This window comes from Colossoma macropomum, unplaced genomic scaffold (assembly GCF_904425465.1).
Source record: "Colossoma macropomum unplaced genomic scaffold, Colossoma_macropomum, whole genome shotgun sequence".
Classification (NCBI taxonomy): domain Eukaryota; kingdom Metazoa; phylum Chordata; class Actinopteri; order Characiformes; family Serrasalmidae; genus Colossoma; species Colossoma macropomum.
In genome coordinates this window covers 25,102,782-25,124,631 of record NW_023494810.1, presented here as the reverse complement: position 1 = coordinate 25,124,631, position 21,850 = coordinate 25,102,782, and the positions used below count along the sequence as shown (strand labels likewise).

At 40.1% G+C, this 21,850-nt stretch overlaps 1 protein-coding gene across 2 annotated transcripts in view; it reads left to right on the top strand.

Annotated features, from left to right (window-relative positions):
- The window catches only part of ptprga (protein tyrosine phosphatase receptor type Ga), a 430,472-nt gene that overhangs the window by 313,994 nt on the left and 94,628 nt on the right, over positions 1-21,850 (top strand). For both annotated transcript variants that reach the window (XM_036559788.1, XM_036559789.1), the window contains exon 6: positions 9,381-9,447. In XM_036559788.1, the coding sequence (XP_036415681.1) occupies positions 9,381-9,447 (67 nt within the window). The remainder of the gene's footprint in view (positions 1-9,380; positions 9,448-21,850) is intronic.

Sequence of the window (21,850 nt, the reverse complement as noted above, 5' to 3'; positions counted from 1 at the left end):
ACACAGAGTAATAATAAACCCTCACACTTCAAAAACATCCTCACAGCATGAGTGTGTGTGTCAGTGTGCGTGCATGTGTGTGTCAGTGTGCGTGCATGTGTGTGTCTGTGTGCGTGCATGTGTGTGTCTGTGTGTGTGCATGTGTGTCTGTGTGCGTGCATGTGTGTGTCTGTGTGTGTGCATGTGTGTCTGTGTGTGTGCATGTGTGTCTGTGTGTGTGCATGTGTGTCTGTGTGCGTGCATGTGTGTGTCTGTGTGTGTGCATGTGTGTCTGTGTGTGTGCATGTGTGTGTCTGTGTGCGTGCATTGTGTGTGTGTGTGCGTGTGTGCATTGTGTGTGCGTGTGTGCATTGTGTGTGTGTGCGTGCATTGTGTGTGTGTCTGTGTGTGTGCATGTGTGTCTGTGTGCGTGCATGTGTGTGTCTGTGTGCGTGCATTGTGTGTGTGCATTGTGTGTGTGTGCGTGCATTGTGTGTGTGTGTGCGTGTGTGCATTGTGTGTGTGTGTGCGTGCATTGTGTGTGTGCGTGTGTGCATTGTGTGTGTGTGCGTGCATTGTGTGTGTGTGTGCATGTGTGCATTGTGTGTGCGTGTGCGTGCATTGTGTGTGTGTGTGTGTGTGTGCATTGTGTGTGTGTGTGCGTGCATTGTGTGTGTGTGTGCGTGTGTGCATGTTCAACTTTTAACATTGTCAACACAGCCAGGCTGTACTACACTAAAGAGCTGGTATTCAAAAGTACCATTAGTGTCTGTCTGTAAGCAATAAATAAGAAAGGTTTAACTATGAACCCAGAGAGAGAGAGATGGAGAGAGAGAGAGACAGTCAAAGAGGCAAACAGAGAGATAGAGAGCTAGACAGACATAGAGACAAACAAAAAAAGACAGTCAGAGAGAGGACAGAGGGAGAGACGGATAGACAGTGAGAGACAGAGAGACAAAAAGAGACAGTCAAAGAGAAAGAAGGAAAGACAGATAGACAAAGAGAGACAGTTGAAGAGAAAAAGAGAGAGACAAAGACAGAGACACAGAGAGGGCATGGAAAGACAGAGAGAGGGGCTTAGAAAGACAAAGAGGGAGACAGAGAGAGACAGATGGAGAGAGGTAAAGGGAGAGCGACATAGAGAAAAGGAAAGACAGACAGAGGGAGAGAGAGACAGAAAGGGAGAGACATAGAGAGATGATGAGAGAAAGAGAGACAGAGAGATAGAGATAGAGATAAGGAGACACAGAATGAGAGACATAGAGACTGCGAGAGACACAGAGAAAGAGAGAGACATAGAAAGATGAAGGGAGAGAGACATAGAAAAGGAGAGACAGAAAGGGAAAGACAGAGACGAAGGGAGAGAGACATAGAGAAAAGCAGAGACGGATAGAGGGAAAGAGAGAGACAAAGAGATGAGGAGAGAGAGAGAGAGAGTGAGACAGGAGAGAGTGAGGTGAAATTATGTGCAAAAGTCTGAGTGAAGAGACGTCTGCACATTTACTGTTTATTTGCTGAATTTAACATTTTGGAAAAAATAACTATAATGTAATCTGTGCAAAAGTTATGGCACATTTACATTTCATGTTTTTGTCCCTCAGCGGTTTTTCCTCTCAACAAATAAATAGAAATTATGCTCTAACATTTGCAGAAAAATTTGAAGCCATATTAAACTTCCCTGTAGAGGATTTAACTCACTTTCACTAAGAAAGTGACCAAACCTTATCTTTTGACCAGGGGCGCCCAAACGTTTGCATACGACTGTGTGTAAGGAAACCACTGGAGCATTTAAAGAACATGTAGATACACATATATTGGCATTGTGTGAAAATATAAATCTACTAGGATATTAGCAGGCTGTTTTGTCTGGACCCTCGGCCCTCTGCAAAAGTTACACACCACGCCTCTGGGGAAAAAGTTTGTGCACCCCTGATCTAGACTTTTAGAAAATGCCTGCTGTCCTTTACATTACCTGAACATATCAGGACAAATGGATCAACAGAATTGATCCAAAAATACTTGTAATAAAATCTTGTTACACTGAAGCTAAGAATGTTTCTCCTTCTGCTGTGGAGTTAGCATTTCAGAGAAGTGAGGTGCTAAAAGATTTTGCAGGGTGTTGCGACGGCGCCACTCTTTGCAAGAAGTTTGCAGTCGCTCCGGAGAGAGTTGGCGCTAGTCTGACGAAACTTGTTTTGTTTTTGTTTGGGAGAACAGAGCATTCTGGGAGTTGAGGTACTTGGAAGTTTGGGGGGCTTTAGAGTGTCGAGCCGAAGTGCTAAGTCTGTCTGCAGTGTGTGTGTATTGGAGAGAAATCTTGCCGGATCAATAGAGAAATTTCTGTGTTTTTCAGTCCGGGGCCCGGTGCTGTAGAAGCATGTGGAATAGTGATGGTAGTGAGCGAAGGAAGGATGGACCACCTATGACTCGGATCAGCTCCCCAGACGCACACACAGACAGATGCGCGCTCTCTACAGCTTTCTCTTCTTTCGCTCTCTTTCTTTTCCTTACTGCACGTCACCAGTCGATTTGTTCAGCGTTGAGAACGTTAGCGGTGGATTTGTTCGGCTTTTGACATCCCGACTTGAGAACACAACAGAGAATGATACGATCGATATGTGAAAAGACTACAGGCATTCCAGCACAATGAACTCGCTTTGTGATGTTGTAAAAGTTAGCCAGCATCTTTCTCTGCGCGGTTTCGTTGTTTACGTGTTTCCATCGCGATCCTCTCCTCTCGTGCTCTCGTGCATGTAGTTCATGTTGTGTTTGTCATTGCCTCAATCCATCTGGCTCTATGACTCTCCCTTTTGCATTTGTCATTGATTATCTAATATCTCTGATTGTTCAGCAGGAATGCATTAGCTGTCTTTGTTTACAGTCCCGCCTCCTCATCTGTCCGCCTCTGATGGAAATGGATAGCTGATGCAACTTCAGCCGCTAAGCTTTTATTCATTTATTTACTAGCCTTATGCCCTGCGACTCTCATACTAGACTCATTTGCACTTAAAGGGTCCGTATCTTGGAAACCCAGAAATATTTTTGAAATAAAAGCCTTTGCTGTAGCATGTAAACACTGAACATTTCAAAATGCACCATTCACTCCCCAGTCCGTTTCCATATATGGGAACTAAGCTGCAAAAATAGCCAATTTTGATTTTTTTTTCCTGTCTACGGTAGTTTAGTCCCACCCATTCATGTGGAAGTTATAAGGAGTGTTTCAGCCTGGACAGAAAACAAGATTGTGGTCTTTTAAATGGTGTGGTGCGATTATTTTTTTAATTTTATAGCCGATTCTGATTTCTTTGCCTTTGCCTTTGCTCTTTTTATCCTGAGCTCAGACTGTGTGGGACAGATGCATCAGCACCCTTCCAGTCCTTTCTATTAGCCAGTGTCACAATATGAATAACATTATTTGCTCTTTAATGAGCAAAACTGTCATTTTATGTTTGGAAAATGAAAAAAAATCTGTTAAATTATATAAATCAAATGAAGAGCTACGTTATAATAAGAGACAAATGGCTATTTATGCATGAGTCATGCCTAATAATGGTATGACATTTTAGTAACCGCACTGTAAGCTTAAATTAGTTGACTCTACATAAAAAATCATACAAATTCATTGCCTTGAAACAAATTAAGTTACTGAACAGGTTTGACATTAAATAGTTTCAGCTGAGCTGGCAGTACTTTTTCAAGTTCTGTTTGCTCTCAAATTAGTTAGGTTAACCTCTCATTTAGTTGCGCTTTGCTGCAAATATTCATCTGGGTGTAACGCATTGGAATCAACTGTGAAACAACACCATCATTCATTTAAATGGGTTGTTTTGCACAGTAATGAAAAAATGGCTGCACATCATGTGGATCATATAGAACTGAACTGTTTCTTTATACAGTAATAAAGTAATGGACAGCACAAGAGTCTCCCATTTCTGAGGACTCGAGTGGCTCCAGGCATCTTTGCCAGTATGTTTAGAAACTGCTTGGGGCCTTGAATTCATCACCTGATGAGTTTGTGACCATAGGCTGAACTGCTAAACCTGAACACAAAACACCATCATGGTGAGAATAACAGAAACTAGGCGTGGGCGAAATGGCAGAAAATATTATATCATGATACTTCATGACATTTTTTTTTACACAATATGTATCGTGATATTAAGTTTTTCTGAGATTGAATAAGTTGGTACCTGTAGAGCCACATATAAAATTGGGGTATGTGCCCGTCCCCTGGGCCCCAGTGACGGCCACAAGAGCAGGCAGGAAGGCGGGGCCTGAACTCTGAGCCCAGACGAAACCCCGTTTCTGCTCTTTTTAAAGGTGCCTTGGGCCGACAGGGGCAGAGAGCTCGTTGCTCTGCTTCTGACACCGCCCCCGCTCTCTGGCTAGGCCACCAGGATCAAACATGAGGCAAGTTAAAGCGGCCTTGCCGCGGGACTGGAGGTGGTGCCCAGGAGGCGAGGCTTGGGACTCGCACGCCATCCCCTACTCTCTCGTAGATTTCGTCCTCTCCCCACTGTCTTGCGGGGTTTCGTCTGGGCTCGGAGCTCGGACTCTGCCTTCCTGCCAGTTCCTTCATCGGGCCTAGGGGACGGACACATGCCACAAAAATTTGCTGCAATATTAATGATGATAGTAGTATAATAGTATGATAATAGTAAATTTAACAGATTAACATTTAACAGTTAAGTCAACCAAAAAATTTAAGGTAGTGCAGTTGTTGTCCTACAGTGTAGTATGTTTTGCCTGCATAGTCTGCATATGATGAAACATTCGTGAAATCAAATGCAGCTCATGTATTTTGCTCCTCTCGTTCGTCAGCCGATCTGCTTGCGTATTTATGACAGAAATCTTCTGTTTCAGATCTGTACTCGATCGATCCTTCCAAAGCAGCTGTGGATTGTGTTGGATTTTTTTTTTTTTACATTTTTGTCTGATTGGCATTGACATGAAGTTATTATTCTTAATGAAGTGGAACTTCTCTTAAAGCCTCTGAGCTGCACTGCGGTTTGTCAGCACGCTCGCTTTAGAAATGTAGTGGCTTTATGAGAACAGCTCTGAAAATCCAGATATTTTGTGCTCTTGGTGCATTTCACCAAGGTTACTATCTCTGTTTATGCACAATGCAACAAATGAGCCTTGTTTGTTTTCTCCCTTCTGTAATATTTCATGCTCTTTAGTGACTATTTGTGTTGTTCGGATCCGTGCGATGAAGCAAAAAGCCTTGAAGTAGGGGATTAAAAAAAGGAAAAGAAATTGGGAAAAAAGTTCATTTATTTTAGCCTGTGAGAAGAAATCCAGGTGTTCGTGGGCAGCAGATGGCCTCTGACATCAGCAAGAGGAGCTTTCATATCACGTAAGATGAGCTTTGACATCAGAGAGATGAGCTTGTTTGTTGTATAATGTGCATCTTGACCTACTCAGCGGCAATTAAGGTTACGCATTGCGGAGAATGCATTTGGCCAGCAAAAGGCTGTACACTTGTTCTTCCTCATCTCTCTCCTTCTCTTCCTCTTTCTTTGTTGCTCTCATGCCCCTCTCCTGTTCTTTTTGTCTGTTTTTTCCTTCTCTCACTCTTTCCTCCTTTCTCTTATTTAAACCAGTTGCATTTTTTAGGACCCAAATTGTAACGTGACAGAATGAGTCAGACGTGCAGATAAAAGTAACAAAGACTTTACTAGTTGGTTCATTTTCCAGAGTCATCGTCAAAAACAGACAAAGGTCGGATCCAGAAGCGGCAAAATACACAGGTAGAAAAACGGAACACAAATATAATCAGGCAGACAAAATCCAAACAGGGAGCAGGAAAAAAGACAAAGTCAAAAACAAAGAAACAGGTGTGACAAGTCAGTAATCAGGTGAGGCAGATTTCTGATACATGGGCTGGTCTGACGTCACAGTCACGTGTTCACCCAGAGAGTTCTGGGAAAGTTCTGGGGAGTCCACCATAGAGTCCGGGCTGGAGGGATGTGTGACACATATTCTGTATTTTTCTCGTATTTTGTCTTCTTCCTTGAGGGCTATTAATGTGTCAAAAACAGTTGTAATTAATTTTTGCATGACTGTTTTCCAACCTCTCTTTATGTCTTAAATTAGACAGGGTTTTTTTTTTTTACTGTGCCTTTAAGACTGATCTCTGTTCTGATTTGGCTGTCCTGTAGTGTGCCTCATTTAGAAAGAAGTCCAGGCTGAAACACTCCTTATAACTTCACTGTGAATGGGTGGGGCAAAAGTGCTGCAGGCTGAATAGGCTCGGTCTACTATTGTGTTAGTTTTATTCTACCCTCATCAAATACCTACAGTCACAGCACTGAAACTAAAAATAAATAAAAACTAAACTAAAACTATTCTCAGAAAATAAAAACAAAACTAAATTAATGCACTCTTGAAACATCTGGAGGTATGAGGCTATGAAGAGAAACATCTGCCTCTCACTGTGTGTAATTGGTGAATTTGTGTGTCCGTCTGAATTTTGTGTGAAGCTGACCAATGGACACTCAGGAAATCACTAAAGATTAACACTAACTAAAGACATCCATTCAGCATCGGAGAAATGTGTGAAATTTTGTGCGAAACGTTTACAGCCGCTGAAGTTTCTGCAGCGGTTTTGGAACAACAACAACGAAGCATTTTGATAGGAAAAATATGGATATCATGTTACATGCAGAAGCCTTTGAAGGTGTTTTGAAGAAGATATGCAAAAATCAAGACCCTTCTGGAATTTTCTGTCCGTGGCAGCAGGAGCGACCAGGCTGAAGGAGATTTTAGTGCAGAAAGAGAGAGAGAGGGAGTGTGTGAGAGGAAGAGGAAGAAAGAAGGAAAGATGCATAGAGAGACAGAGAGAGAGATGGCAGCAGGCCAGTGGACGTGTGTGAAACCTTTTCCACTGGTTCCTCCTGGGAGCAGCAGTTAGATCTGCCTCCAACGCTTCTGGCTTCCTCTCCGGAACTAAACAGATACACACGCATAGACACACAGACACATACACACACACACACACACCTCCTCAGCAGTAGTGTTGACCCGTGGGTCCTCTCTGTCAAATCCTGTCTCCTGTCTCCGGTCTACGGGGAGATCTTTAAAAGCACTCACCTCTGGTTTGTTCACACATTTATTTATTTATTTTTTGTTTGTTTATTTTTTTCCCCACTGATCGGCACATGTTTTCTTTCTATCTTACTACGCTGCCCTTTCTTCACGCTCAGGTTTTCATCTGAAGATCAAGTTGCAGTAATTACAGTTATTTCAGTCTGTCATTTCAGACACATGTGTATTACTGTTAAAGACACGCAGCCTCTCTCACTCACTCTCTCTCTCTCTCTCTGTTTCTCTCTCTCTGTCTCTCACTCTCTCACACTCTCTCTCTGTTTCTCTCATTCTCTCTCTCACTCTCTCTCACACTCTCTCTCTCTGTTTCTCTCTCTCTCTGTGTTTCTCTCTCTGTCTGTCTCTGTTTCTCTGTTTCTCTCCTTTTCTTTCTCACTTTCTTTCTCCTTCTCTCTCTCTCTGTTCTCTCTGTTTCTCTCAATTCTTTCTCGCTTTCATTCTCCCTTTCTCTTTCTCTCTCTCATTCTTCCTGTCTCTGTCACTTTTTGTCACTTTCTTGCTCTTTCTATTTCTCTTCATCTATTTATCTCTCCATCTTGCTGTCTTAGTCATTCTTTCAATCTCGCTTTCTTTCTACTTCTCATTCTGTTCTCTCTCTCTCTCTCTGCCTGTCTGTTTTTTGTCCTTTTCTGTCTCTCTCTTTCACTGCCTCTCTGTCTGTCCATCCTGTTTCATCTCTCTCTCCTTTCTCTTTCTCCCCATTTTCTCTCTCTCTGCCTGTTTTTTCTCTCTCTGTCTCTCTCTCCCCGTTTCTCTTCACTCTCTGTCTCTCTCTCTCTCTCTCGCTCAATTAACTTATCAATTCAGTTTTCACTTCAGTGGTTTCTTTATTCACGTGATGCTGTTTTAGACAGTGTTGCTGAAGTAACTGATCACTGAGTGATGGTAATTACAGAGCTGATGCTCTAACATTAAAACTCAATAATAAAATCTAATGGAAAAGTGTGTGTGTGTGTGTGTGTGTGTGTGTGTGTGTGTGTGTGTCAGCAGCTCTAACGTGGTTCACCAGCAGGCCTTCCTGAGCCGATACTGACTGTTCTCAGTAAAAACATAACAAAAATGACATAAAAAGTAGATACTCACACAAATAATAGTAAGAGGATGATTCGGGCATGAGAATTTGCTCCTGAGGTATTATACCTATCAGACATATCATTATTATTACGTTTAGATCATTACATATTTATTATATATATATATAATGTATAATAATAATAATAATTATTATTATTATTATTATTATTATTATTATTATTATTGTTGTGGTTGTTGTTGTTGTTGTTGTTGTTGTTAGCAAGCAAGCAAGCAAAGTTTATTTATATAGCGCTTTTTACAACAGGTGTTGTCACAAAGCAGCTTTACAGAAAAATCAGCATTAAAGAAAGAAATCCGGGTCCAAGCCCCCATGAGCAAGCCAGAAGCGACAGTGGCAATGAAAAACTCCTTAAGAGCAAGAAATCTTGATAGGAACCAAGACTCAGAAGGGGAAACCATCCTCCTCTGGTTGACACTGGATAGCAAAACATTGTTAGTATAAGGTATTGTAGTACACAACGGGGAAAACAGGTGGAGCAATGGTTAAATTGATTAGTTTAGTTTAAGCAGCAGCAGCAGCATCATTGGGAGGGTCAGTTCATGAGGGTGAGGTTTGCACAGCGTTATCATTATTATTATCATTAGTAGTAGTAGTAGTACATATGGGTACTTACAAATTTATTATGCATAAAAGATATAATATTATTACATAATAATATACATATGGGACATTTTTATTAAATATAGCTATTTACATGTATATTATACACATGAGACGTATTATTGTTACATTAATTACATATGGGACATAGAGGGAATGACTCGGTATGCTGACATTTTATAAACACAGTCCTGTGCGTGGATGCTGGCTGAACAGCAGTGCCTGAAAGACAGAAAGAAAAAGGAAGAAAATCTTCTCATTTAGATGTTATGACATCAGCTCCATCCATTGACGTCACTCAGTCACATCAGGCAGGCCGAACGCAATCAGCTCTATTTGTTCTCTCTCTCTCTCTCTCTCTCTCTCTCTCTCTCTCTTTCTCATTTTCTCTCATTCTCCTGTTGTGTATTTCTTGGCAGCACTGACATCCTTTCTCTTCTTCTATAAAAAATTGGTGTCTCCTTTGCTATCACACGCACACAGACACACACACACACACTCTTAATCTAAAAACATAATATGACGACGGAATGGAAGTGCCATTTCCTTATTTTCACAGAACATCTCCTCATTCTCTCTCTCTCTGTCTCTCTTTCAGGTTGGGCAGAAGGACAATCCTGCAGTGGATCCTATAATCCATGGGCTGAGAGGAGTCGTGCATCATGGTGAGTTCATTAGGTCATCAGTGGATGACAGCAAATGGCCTCATCGCAGTCTTGTTAACTGCTTTGTCAGGTTAGCAGAAAGAAAATTCTCCAAGCTATTAGTCAACAAAGGTTAGTGAACAAAGTCGAATAGTCTTCAGTAATTTATCAACAAAGTCAATTAGTCATGGTCTCTTAATCAACAAAGTCAGTCATCAACAATTAGTCAACAAAAATCATGTGTCATCAACAATTAGTCAGCAAAGTCATATAGTCATCAACAATCAACAATTAGTCAGCAAAGTGAAATAGTCATCAACAATTAGTCAGCAAAGTGAAATAGTCAACAATTAGTCAGCAAAGTGAAATAGTCAACAATTAGTCAGCAAAGTGAAATAGTCATCAACAATTAGTCAGCAAAGTGAAATAATCAACAATTAGTCAGCTAAGTCAAATAGTCAACAATTAGTCAGCAAAGTGAAATAGTCAACAATTAGTCAGCAAAGTGAAATAATCATCAACAATTAGTCAGCAAAGTGAAATAATCAACAATTAGTCAGCAAAGTGAAATAATCAACAGTTAGTCAGCAAAGTGAAATAATCATCAACAATTAGTCAGCAAAGTGAAATAATCAACAATTAGTCAGCAAAGTGAAATAATCATCAACAATTAGTCAGCAAAGTGAGTCATCAACAACTAGTCAGCTAAGTCAAATAGTCATCAGCAATTAGTCAGCAAAGTGAAATAGTCATCAACAATTAGTCAGCAAAGTCAGTCAACAATTAGTCAGCTAAGTCAAATAGTCATCAACAATTAGTCAGCAAAGTCATCAACAATTAGTCAGCAAAGTCAAATAGTCATCAGCAGTTAGTCAGTAAAGGGAAATAGTCATCAACAATTACTCAGCTAAGTCAAAGTCATCAGCAATTAGTCAGCAACATCATATAGTCATCAACATTTAGTCAGCTAAGTCAAAGTCATCAACAATTAGTCACCTAAGTCAAATAGTCATCAACAATTAGTCAGCAACATCATATAGTCATAAACAATTAGTCAGCTAAGTCAAATAGTCGTTAGTGATTAGTCAACAAAGTCATATAGTCACCAACAATTAGTCAAATAAGTCAAATAGTCATCAACAATAAGTCAGCTAAGTCATATAGTCACCAACAATTAGTCAAATAAGTCAAAAAGTCATCAACAATTAGTCAGCTAAGTCAAATAGTCATCAACAATTAGTCAAATAAGTCAAATAGCCATCAACAATTAGTCAGCAAATTCATATAGTCATTAACAGTTAGTCATCAAAATAAATTAGTCATCAACAATAAGTCATCAAAGTAAAATAGTCATCAACAGTCAACAAAGTCAATTAGTTATCAAAGATTAGTCAACAAAGTCATTAAGTCATTAGCAATTAGTCAACAAAGTCAGTTAGTCATGAATGATTACTCAACAAAGTCAATTAGTTGTGAACTAATAGTCAATGTTAAATAGTCATTAGCAATTAGTCAACAAAGTAGTCATCAGTGATTACCCAACAAAGTCAAATAGTTGTCAGCGATTTGTCAGCAGTCAAGTAGTCATCAACAATTAGTCAACAGAGTCGATTAGTCTTAGACGATTAGTCAACAAAGTCAATTAGTTGTCAATACTTAGTTAACAAATCACTTAGTAGTTAAGGATCAGTCAACGAAGTCAATTAGTCATCAGCATCATCAGTTATGAAGGTTGTTTACTTACTAACGAAAGTGCTCTGTAATGCTCTGTAATGTTCATATGATGCACTGTCACCCAGCAGACTGCAGCACACTACAGGAAGTGCAGGAAGACAATACTGTGTCCTAATGTTTTGTTTGCTTGCTGCACAGGTGGAACTTTTAATGATGGCAGTGCTGTAAAAGGACAGTGTGAGAGGAAACAGTAAAAGGCGTAATAGTTTAATTAGTTGATTGATGGAATAATAGTCTACTTGAAAAATAATCATTAGTTCATTAGACAAGAGGAAGAACTTTTGCAAAAATTTGCTCAGAGACTCATGTGCAGAAGACTTTCTTGCATTTTGAACATGACGATCCAGCCTTCAAGTTCATACCAGGTTGTGCTTGTTTGGCATTCGGTGGAGCAGGAGAATGTTCAGCTTTAGTTCTATTAGAGATACAGATTCCGAGTGTTTGTTTTCCAGTGTCCGTGCTGGAGAGTAGTATCAGATTCTGCAAAAATATGTAGAGTCATGTTTTTATGTATCAGCACTGACTCCTGCTTCTGCCAGTGTCTTAGCTTAAAGGGTATCCTTAGAGTCTAGGCTGTTTGCACTCGCGTAAGCAAGTTTCCCACATAGACAACAAAGCACTTATGTAAGTCACTCTGGATAAGAGTGTCTGCCAAATGCCAGAAATGTAAATGTCATTTGCATTTACTGACATTTCAAAATGACATGGTTCATTTCAGCGAATCGCACCATGGGGTGGAGGTTTGAAAAGGAGGATGTGGTCTCGGTGCATTGATCTTCAGCTTGACCGGCATATGCAGCTGAATGGTCCTTGGGAAATTTGACCTTGTTCTTTTGTAATAGAAATAAGAAGGCAAACAACGGAAGTAATCAGGTTGTCAGGTCATTACAAACCAAGAGTTCTCTGAAAGGTCATTCAGAGTAAACAGTGGCTTAGTAACAGTAGTGGCTTTAAATGAGAGATTAATTGTGTGTTTAGTTACTCATCATAAACTCGTGGATTTTGAGGAATTTGCACTTGAATGGATGCCATAGTTGTCAATACAAGTCACACAAGTTCTGTGTTACTTAAGGTTCTAAAACATTTACGATGATTTTACAAGTATTTTTTGTCATTTCACCAGCTAGTACATTCTGTGATACCAAGTCAATATAGAAGGTCAAGGTAGCATGGTCCATACTTTTGGTTCACGTGATAAATATACCAGTTGCCCATCAGCATCGTAACATAAATTACTGGCAAAGCTGATCAGCTCTATACACTCACTACACGCATTGTATAGGCCCTGCATATTACGCAAGAGCCCTGCTTCCCCCTCATGTCAAAGCTGCTATTTGTATAAAGCTTTGATGAGAGGATGAAGCAAAACTCTCCATCTGGTCATGAAAAAAAACACCATTAGGGTGAATTGCAGGAACAGCAATCAGGTAAACTTGTTTTCTCTTCTCTCCAAGTTGGATGTCAGCAAATAATAGTAACGTTTAACAAATAAAAGTTGACGTGCTAGCTGGGCAGTGCATCTCTCTCTAGTCTGTGAGAGTGAAATACAACTATTTATTATGTTTGGTGAACGCCAACAGGCAGCGGTGTTTACAAACTGCAGCTCAAAAACAAAGATAACCGCGACGCACATAAACGTGTTTATATTCACATGCATCAAACTTGCACTTTGCAGCAGCAGCCTCTGTGGACACTAGTTCAGTCCAGACAACATGTAGGTGTGATGACACACTCCTCACAAGCACACATCATTTTAAAACAAGACAATGATTATCTAGTCTCTCAGTCAAGGTTTAGTTACCATTCTGGGCTACTGCAAAATGTAAAGCAATGGATTTACATTGACTATTAATAAAATATTGAATTTAAAATGTTGATTAGCTGGGCATACTGGACAACATGGATGCACATCTCTCAGTAAACAATAATCATCAAGTATTCAGCCAAACCATAGTACAAATAGAATTTTAGATTTAAAAAATGTATGAAAGGAAATCTGGGGAAGCCAGTTTGAATGGGCCTGATGCAGCTGATAAAATGAGCAATAGTATCATCTATAATGTTTCAGTTGCTGCGCTTAGCTTTGTCGGTATTTATGTTAATTTTAATATATACGTTTCTTCAAGATTCTGTGGAAAATGTTCTATTCAATATATAGTGTTTGTTTATACCTCATTCAGGGCGACACGGTGGCAATGGGTAGCAAGAAGGACCTGGGTTCAGTTCCCCGGCCGGGTGACCAGGGTCCTTTCTGTGTGCAGTTTGCATGTTCTCCCCGTGTCTGCGTGGGTTTCCTCCCACAGTCCAAAGACATGCAGTCCAGCCTGTTGGACACGAAAAATTGCCCTTAGGTTTAAGTGTATATGTCTGTGTGTCTGCCCTGCGATGGACTGGCAACCTGTACAGGGTGTATCCTGCCTTCTGCCCCATGACTGCTGGGATAGGCTCCAGCACCCCCTGTGACCCAGAAGGATAAGTGGTTTAAAAAATGTGTGCGTACCTCATTCTGTTCTGTAAAGGTCCACCTATAGTTTCAAAGGAGTGAGGATTGTAGTGGGAGCACTGAGGTGTCAGGTGTGACTATGTGACAATTGCAAGTTTACATGGCTCATGGGTCAGGTAGGAGTGCCCCTAGAATTTTTCTTGGGACCCTAGGGAGGTCAAGACTGGCTATGACCACTGGTAGTTATAATTTGGTGATGTGACAAATTCCAAATTTTTGAGTTGACGTGAGCAGCTTTCCAACATGCTGCTGAGTGGTTGTTTATAACATGCACACAGCTGTAAGGAAGAAGTTCTGGAGAAGGAAAAAGTTAGTTTCTTTCCATGGAGTTTTCAAACCACAGTCAGAAGCATTTCCTTGAGCATGTAAATCAATATGTTTATGGGCCACAGGAGATTCAGGTTCAAGGTGGGAAAGATAAGGATTTTTTAAAAAATTGATAAATCAGGGCAACATCATTGATCAATTTTGGTATTTTCATTATTTAGAACCATGGATATTTTACAGTTATTTATTAAGTGTCTAGGACAGTTAATACACAGTGCTGCTTGAAAGTTGTGAACCCTTTAGTGTTATGTGAATTTCTACATAAATGTGGCCTAAAATTTGATTAAATCTTCATTTAACTCATAACAATAGATAAAGAGAACCCAACAAAACAATGTGCCATGCACCCGCCCCCAGTGCAGATGAAACCCTGCGATGATGGCGGGGAAAGAATGAAATTCGTGAGGAAGTGGTGGGCAGAGCATGAGTCCCGAGCACTGCCTCCTGGGCACCGCCTCCGGTCCTGCAGCGAGGCCACTTTCCTATGCTTCGCGTTTGATCCCGGTGGCCTAGCTGTTGAGCGGGAGACGGTGACATGGAAGTGAATTAACGCTAAATGTCTTTGTTGGCAAAAGTGCGTGAACCTGTAACTGTTGATCAATGCTGCACGTTAACTTGGCCCATTCCTTTACATGGAAATGCATCAGCTGTTATGTTGGTGGGCTTTCTTGAATGAACACTATGTCTTAGGTCCTGCCACAACATTTGTGTTGGATTGAAGTCTGGACTTTGACTCAGCCATTTCAAAATGCAACATTTCTTCTGCTTCAACCATTCAATGTGGACTAACTGGTGTTTTTAGGGTCATTGTCTTTGTCTAGGACACACCTTCTGTTGAGGTTCAGTTCACAGATGGACACTGTAACATTCTCCTTGTAATTGCTTGATACAATCCAGAAATCACAGCTCCAAATAACATCAAATAATGGCAAGCTGTCCTGGTCCAATAGCAGCAAAACAGTACCAATCCTTGGTACTGCCATCACCATGTTTCACAGTTGGGATGAGGTTCTTATGCTGGAATGCAATGTTCATTTTCAGCCAAACATAACATTTCTTATTTAAGCCATAAAGACCTGTTTTGACCTTATCTGTCCACATAACATCATCCAGGTGGTCCTTAGTAAACTATAAACAGACAGCAATGTTCTTCCTGGAGAGTAGTGGCTTTTCTCATGCTATCTTTCCATAGTTTTCTTGTTCATTGTTTGTCTGTTAGTGGACTTAAGAACCCTGCCAGCTAGTGCGTATTCTTAGATGTTACCCTGCGGCTCTCTGGTGAAATTCCAGAATGTTATGTGCCTTAGTCTTGGAGTCATTTTTGTTAGATGACCACTACTGGGAATGGTAGCAATGATATTGGATCTCCTCCATTTGTACACTCCTGACAGTGGATCAGGGAAGTCTGCACTCTACAGAAATTGTTTTGGTACCTCTTCCAGCCTAATGAGCATTGGATAATGTTTTTCTCATGATCCTCAGACATCTCATTTGACTGAAACATGGCATGCACTAGCAAATGTGTGTGGTAAAGTCCAGACTTTGATGGTGAAGACTCAGGTTGATTGATATGCTATTTTTTGTGTCCTGATGAAGGCCTGAGAAGGCCGTAATGCGTCGGCACATTATTATACATATTGCCACGTTTCAGTAAAGGTTTTTTGTACTTCTCTTAAGACAGCATGCCCAGGAATTTCTTTATTCTGGGATTTATTTTGCACATGCCTTGTGGATGCGGATGGATTTTTTGGTCTTTGCCACTCCCAGCACGGAATCAGTTCTTAAGGTCTTACAGCCTTTTCAAACCAAGTTTGACACTAAATAAATAAATAAATATGTTAAGTTTTAAAAACGTAAGCATCAACACCAAAGTCGTCTCACATCAGAGCTCATGGTTGCTCATGGTTTGTTTGCTCTGTTTAATGTTTAAAGCTCTGGTTCAAACCATAGACCCACACCTACACACTTATACACACACAGTGCTGCAGCAGAGCTCTAGCTCTTGTGAGCCAGTGTTGAATTTTTTAACAGAACAGAATAATATATTTAATGCATATTTAACAAAAAGTTACACAGAAGCCTCCAACACTAAATATGATATCAGCATTTTCAGGACTTAATTTGTCCACTCTTCGCATGCATTACAGCTCCTGTTCTTTTCAAGAGACTTGCCTTCAGTTTTTCAAGAAATGATGTGTGATTTTTGCATGCTTTTTGCACCACCAAAGATCAGTCTTAGAAGTTGGTTGCATTTTCTTTTTCTAAGAATCCAAGTAGTCCTAATTTAAAATGTAGACTCGTCAGTCCATTCTTACTCCAGATCTCAGATGTCCAGTTTTGGTGTTCTAATGCAAAATTTCTTTCTCAGAAAGAACTTCTTGACAGCTAAACATCCTTTCAGACTTCACACAGTGGAAGGATGAACAGAAACACCTGTGAATTTTTTAAGAATCTAGAGTGGAGCTTGATTTTCTCCTCTCTCTCAAAGATAAAAGCTTTAAGTGTTGTTTATCTGATGGTGACAGTTTTGATGGTCTACCAGGTCTTGTATGGTTGTTAAGTGTTATATTTTCTTTATATCTTGTAGCAATTTTTGAACTCCAGTTTTGGAAACTCTTATGTTGTTCACTTACTTCCATTGGCTTTCCCTTCATTGCACAAGTTCATTGTCATAAGACTAATCTCAGAAATATATATATATTTTTTTTAATTCGAGGGCAGCAGAGGTGAGTTTGGGTAGTTGCTTGTGTGAATGTTAGTGTCTCTTTGAATGGTAATAATGTCAGAGGCTCCTTTGGGATCAGCTTTTGTTTAAATTCTAAACTTTATAATATAATTTTCTGTTAAATACATGAAGGGTAGTCTCTGACTTGTGCACACTACAGTGTGTGTTTCTAATAAAGTGGCCAGTGAATAGACACACAAGGTAGACATTTCTAATAAAATGGACAGTGAATATACACTGACCAGCAACTTCATTATATACACCTCCTTGTATCTACACACTTTGTCCATTTCATCATCTCCACTTACCATATAGGTGCACTTTGTAGTTCTACAGTTACAGACGGTAGTCCATCTGTTTCTCTGCTTACCCTTTTTTGACCCCTTTCACCCTGTTCTTTAATGGTCAGGACCCGCACAGAGCTGGTATCATTTAGGTGGTGGATCATTCTCAGACACTGACATGGTGGTGGCGTGTCAGTGTGTGTTGCACTGGCACGAGTGGATCAGACACACCAGTGCTGCTGGAGTTTTTAAACACCTCAATGTCACTGCTGGACTGAGAATAGTCCACCAACCAAAATTATCCAGCCAGCAGAGCCCTGTGGGCAGCGTCCTGTGACCACTGATGAAGAACTAGAGGATGACCAACACAAACTGTGCAGCAGCAGATGAGCTACTGTCTCTGACTTTACATCTACAAGATGGACCAACAAAGCAGGAGTGTCTAAAAGAGTGGACAGTGAGTGGACGCAGTGTTTAAAAACTCCAGCAGCACTGCTGTGTCTGATCCACTCATGCCAGTGCCACACATTAACACATCACCACCACATCAGCGTCACTGCAGTGCTGAGAATGACCCATCACCCAAATAATACCTGCTCTGTGGTGGTCCTGTGGGGATCCTGACCATTGAAGAACAGGGTAAAAGGAACTTCTGCTATAAGTGAAGCTGATAAAATGGACAAAGAGTGTAGATACAATGTAGGTGTACTTAATGAAGTGTCTGATCAGTGTACATATTGAATAAGGTGTGTCAGAGCAAGGAAAACACTAAACAGTCCCGTCACGGGGCTTGAAAAGTACTCCTCAGAGAAATCGCATATGACCAACGGGTCATAAGAAACGCACACAGGGCTACAAATGGAGTGTGGTGTATTCCGAGCTGCAGGCTTTAAATGAGCTAAATTTACCCACTTGTTATTATGCAGTGTGCGCTGTGGAAAAGAGCTAGATGGGCTTTTAGATTCTGACGCCATTACCCCCTGCAGCAGCTGCTGAAACGCTTGACTAACGCGAGGATGATGAAGATGAGTCATGAGGTTTGGGCGAGAAAGTACAGATTTGCAGAACAGAACATCATCTGCACTTGGTGTTACGCTGCCTGGCCGTGAGTGCCTTCACCGATAAACATGGCATGTATCTAACGTGTATGGGCTAAGCTGTGCTAGGCTGCTGCACTCCTGAGAATGCTGTGTGAATCCGTTTGTCAGGCTCCGACTCTTAGAAATAAATCATCAACTGCTGAAGGTGTAGGCGCAGAGATGTACTTTGAGCTTAATTAGTGTTTGGAGTACTGCTCTTTTAGATATACAGAACACGACGGGAATGAAAGGAAAAGAAGTAGTGTGGCTAAAAGTCAGATTTACACAATTTTCCCCTTTACTCTAAGTGTAGTCAGTCAGATATGTTTGGTGTCTGAAGTTTGCCTCTTTAATTTTGTACTGAAGCAATGAGGCTAATGTAGCTCACAAATAAAGGAAAATTTAGTATTGTGCAGTTTGCATGCCTAAATCATTGCACATGGTGGCCTCAAAAAATGTTAATACATCCCAAATAGACTTGCTTATGTGCTTTCATACACTGTGTGACTTACTGCTATCTGTAAATATGGGCAAAAGCAGCTAAAAACAGTAACAACAATCTGAATTTTGCCTGCACCTTTTTTATAGATAACAGTCATACAGTGTCAGAAAGCACATAGTCTGTTTGATATACTGTAACAACTTGACACTAAGAGTGGACAAAATCAGAAAAGATCATAATCGGACATAATAGATTTTTGGGTACCACTTTAAAATAAGACTACCCTCATAAAGGGTTTATGAATGGTTTAACATTAGTTTGTTCATGGTTATTAGTTAGATCTTGAACACTTTAAAAATCATTAATAAGCAGTTGTAACACATTAATAAAAGGAGCCAAAGTGAGCTGTTATATCTGATGAATATCAATATGTGATTAAGCTGGCAGGTTTAGTGCTGACTGATAAAGAAGACAAAGTTAGATGAATAAAGTCTGAGGTTTAACGGTACAAATGAGTGAGCGTTCACTATTAGGCAAACAACAGGCCACTGTGGCCCTTTTTATTTACGTGTTATAAATGCTTATTAATGATTTAAGGTCTTTATGACCTAATTCATAACCATTAATAAACTCATTTTAAGTCATTCATGCACTTTTATAAAGGTAGTCTTATTTTAAAGTTGTACCAATTCTTGCTTCAAACGTGATCATCAATCAGCCAGTTGATTTTTTACATTTTTTGACTGATCTATGTTGAATTTGAGCTGCTACACTTACACCATAATGTCGCACAATAATTACGACTTCTTACGACTTCTAGGCCTACATAGGCACTTACTTTCGATGTAGCTCATTATTTGATTCATGTTATTTAAGTTGGCAACGGGTTTTTCATTTAAGAATTTAAAATGCTATTAAAAAGCAAAAGATTTAAAATGTTATCGAGAAGCAAATAATCTCATTTATACTGCAACTGTGGCTAAGAGAAAGCACTGCAAATGTGTTGTTGACTTCATGTGTTCATTTGGTCCGTGCAGTGTGAGCTTTGGGTTGAAAAAAAGGCTTGTAAAAATCATCAGAAATTTCAGCCATCAGTCAATTTGGCTGTAAAGAATTCAGAATTGGCCATATAAGCTCATGACAGGTGCAACCTAACTTGACACTTGGTTTAAAGCAGCATGTAAAGATTTAGGCCTGCAGTTTGGACAGTGCTGATTGTTGTAATTGTATGCAAATTACATGTTTTGTTGATTTTTTTAAGTGATAATAAGTTCACATATCTTCTACAGAGAATACACTTCTACATATTTTAATGCACACTTACTGTTTATTTGCTGAATTTAACATATTGGAAAGAAAATAAGACATAAAATGTGGGCTGGGCAAATGGTTTTTCTATTTTCTTTTTTATGTTTTATTTTTTTCTGATATGTTAAACACAGCAAATAAAGAGAAAATGCCACATTTAAGTTCCCTGTAGAGGATGTGCTCACTTGTTTTCACTTAGATAATCATTACAATATGTAGTTTGGCCAGAGGTATTCAGACTTTTGGATACACTGTAAGCTTCCATCACTTGTTAGCTACGTTACCCTCACAGCTTTAGCACAAAAGTAAAGAACCAAAGTTCAGACACCAAACATGTCTTGGCCGATTAATACGTTGACTACATTCTTTAAGACGTGGGCGTTTATTGATGTCTACGAAACTCTTCAAGTCCTATATAGTGGTCAAAGGCATGACTGTACCAGAACATCCTGTCCCTGAACTCATAAAGAAAGGCTGAACAAGAGCACATATGTATATGAGGGGGAGAGAGAGAATGACAGTCACGGTCAAGTTCTAGGAAGTTTTGTCTCTTAACACAAACGGTGCTTAGCTGTAGTGCAGAAGTGCAGTAATAAAGCTTGGCACTACCCGCTGCTATTAGCCTTTGTAGAGCTACTGAGAAAATAGCATTTGGAGGATGAAGGACAGGACGACGATCATGATTGCTGTTATTATGGCTGTGGTAGTAGCTAAGATGATGCTGGAATGAATTAGTTTTCCATTGCCATTGACATTAACGTAGAAAAGATGATGCTGATGGTAGTAATCAACCTGTTTGATTCCAGTGTAATGGATGGTGATGATGATGATGATGATGATGGAGGTAGTGGTGAGTGCTGTAATGATGGTGTTCTCTGTTCAGCTGTAAAGACAGATTAGTTTTTCAGTTGATACTGACGTCTGTAGTGAAGAGGAGGATGCTGCTGATGCTGATGATGATGGTTGTTATGACGATGGTGAATGTTCAGAGGAGGAGGAGGATGAAGATTGATGAAGGCTCTAAAGGCTGAAATGCAAGCTCACTGCAGCGTGCACTGGTTAGCGAGTGGGTGAGCTGGCACACTGTACACTGATCAGTGGGAGACAGCAGGGGGGTCGGGCAGTGCGTGCATGTGCGCGTGTGTGCGTGTGTGTGTGTTTGTTCTCAGCAGGCTAGAATTGGAGGTTGGAGAAGGGTGTGTGTGGTCTGTCTGCGCTCTAGACAGATCTGACCAGGGGGTCTGTGGAGACGCCGACAGGGCTGTCTCTCTCTCTCTCTCTCTCTCTCTCTCTCTCTCTCTCACACACACACACACACGCACACAAATACTAACCAAAAAAAAAAAAACTCAGAGGCATCTCCAGCCTTGTCACTCCAAACATACAACACACACACATATCCAGTCAGCATGAGGTGGTTTGCATAAAAAAAAAAAATCTGGATAGAATCACACACACATACAGTACTTTGCAGGTCACAGACCACCCTTAATTCCCTTTTCTTGCATAAAATGGTCACTGATTTATGATTATTAAATTCAAAAACATTAATAATAATAATAATAATAATAATGTGTGCAGGGGTCCTTTTGGACTATGTTGTCTTGAGGCAACATTGTGCGACACTGGGAAGAAATGATATAGAGCCATGTTCCCTGAAAAGGTTAGACTTGGATTGTGACTGGCTAAATCCGTTCCTTTGTCACACAATGTTGCTTCTAGGCAACAAACTGCACTCTGCAAAATCTCATAACAAAATAATTGATATTCAGTGTTCAAAAAGAGGTTTAAAAGTGCCCACTAATAGATAGTATGACCAAGCACAAGCTTTTTATTGACTTACTCAAACTCTTCCCTTTATTGTTAACCCTATCGTTGTCTTGAAATGTGTATAATGTTATTGTAAAGTGAGGAAAATGAGTTTGTTGCCCCGAGGCAACATCGTGCAATAGAGGGTTATGTACAAGTTATTAATTTTTCAGGTGTTTCTGAGGAGATTAAATGTAAGATAATCCACTTTAA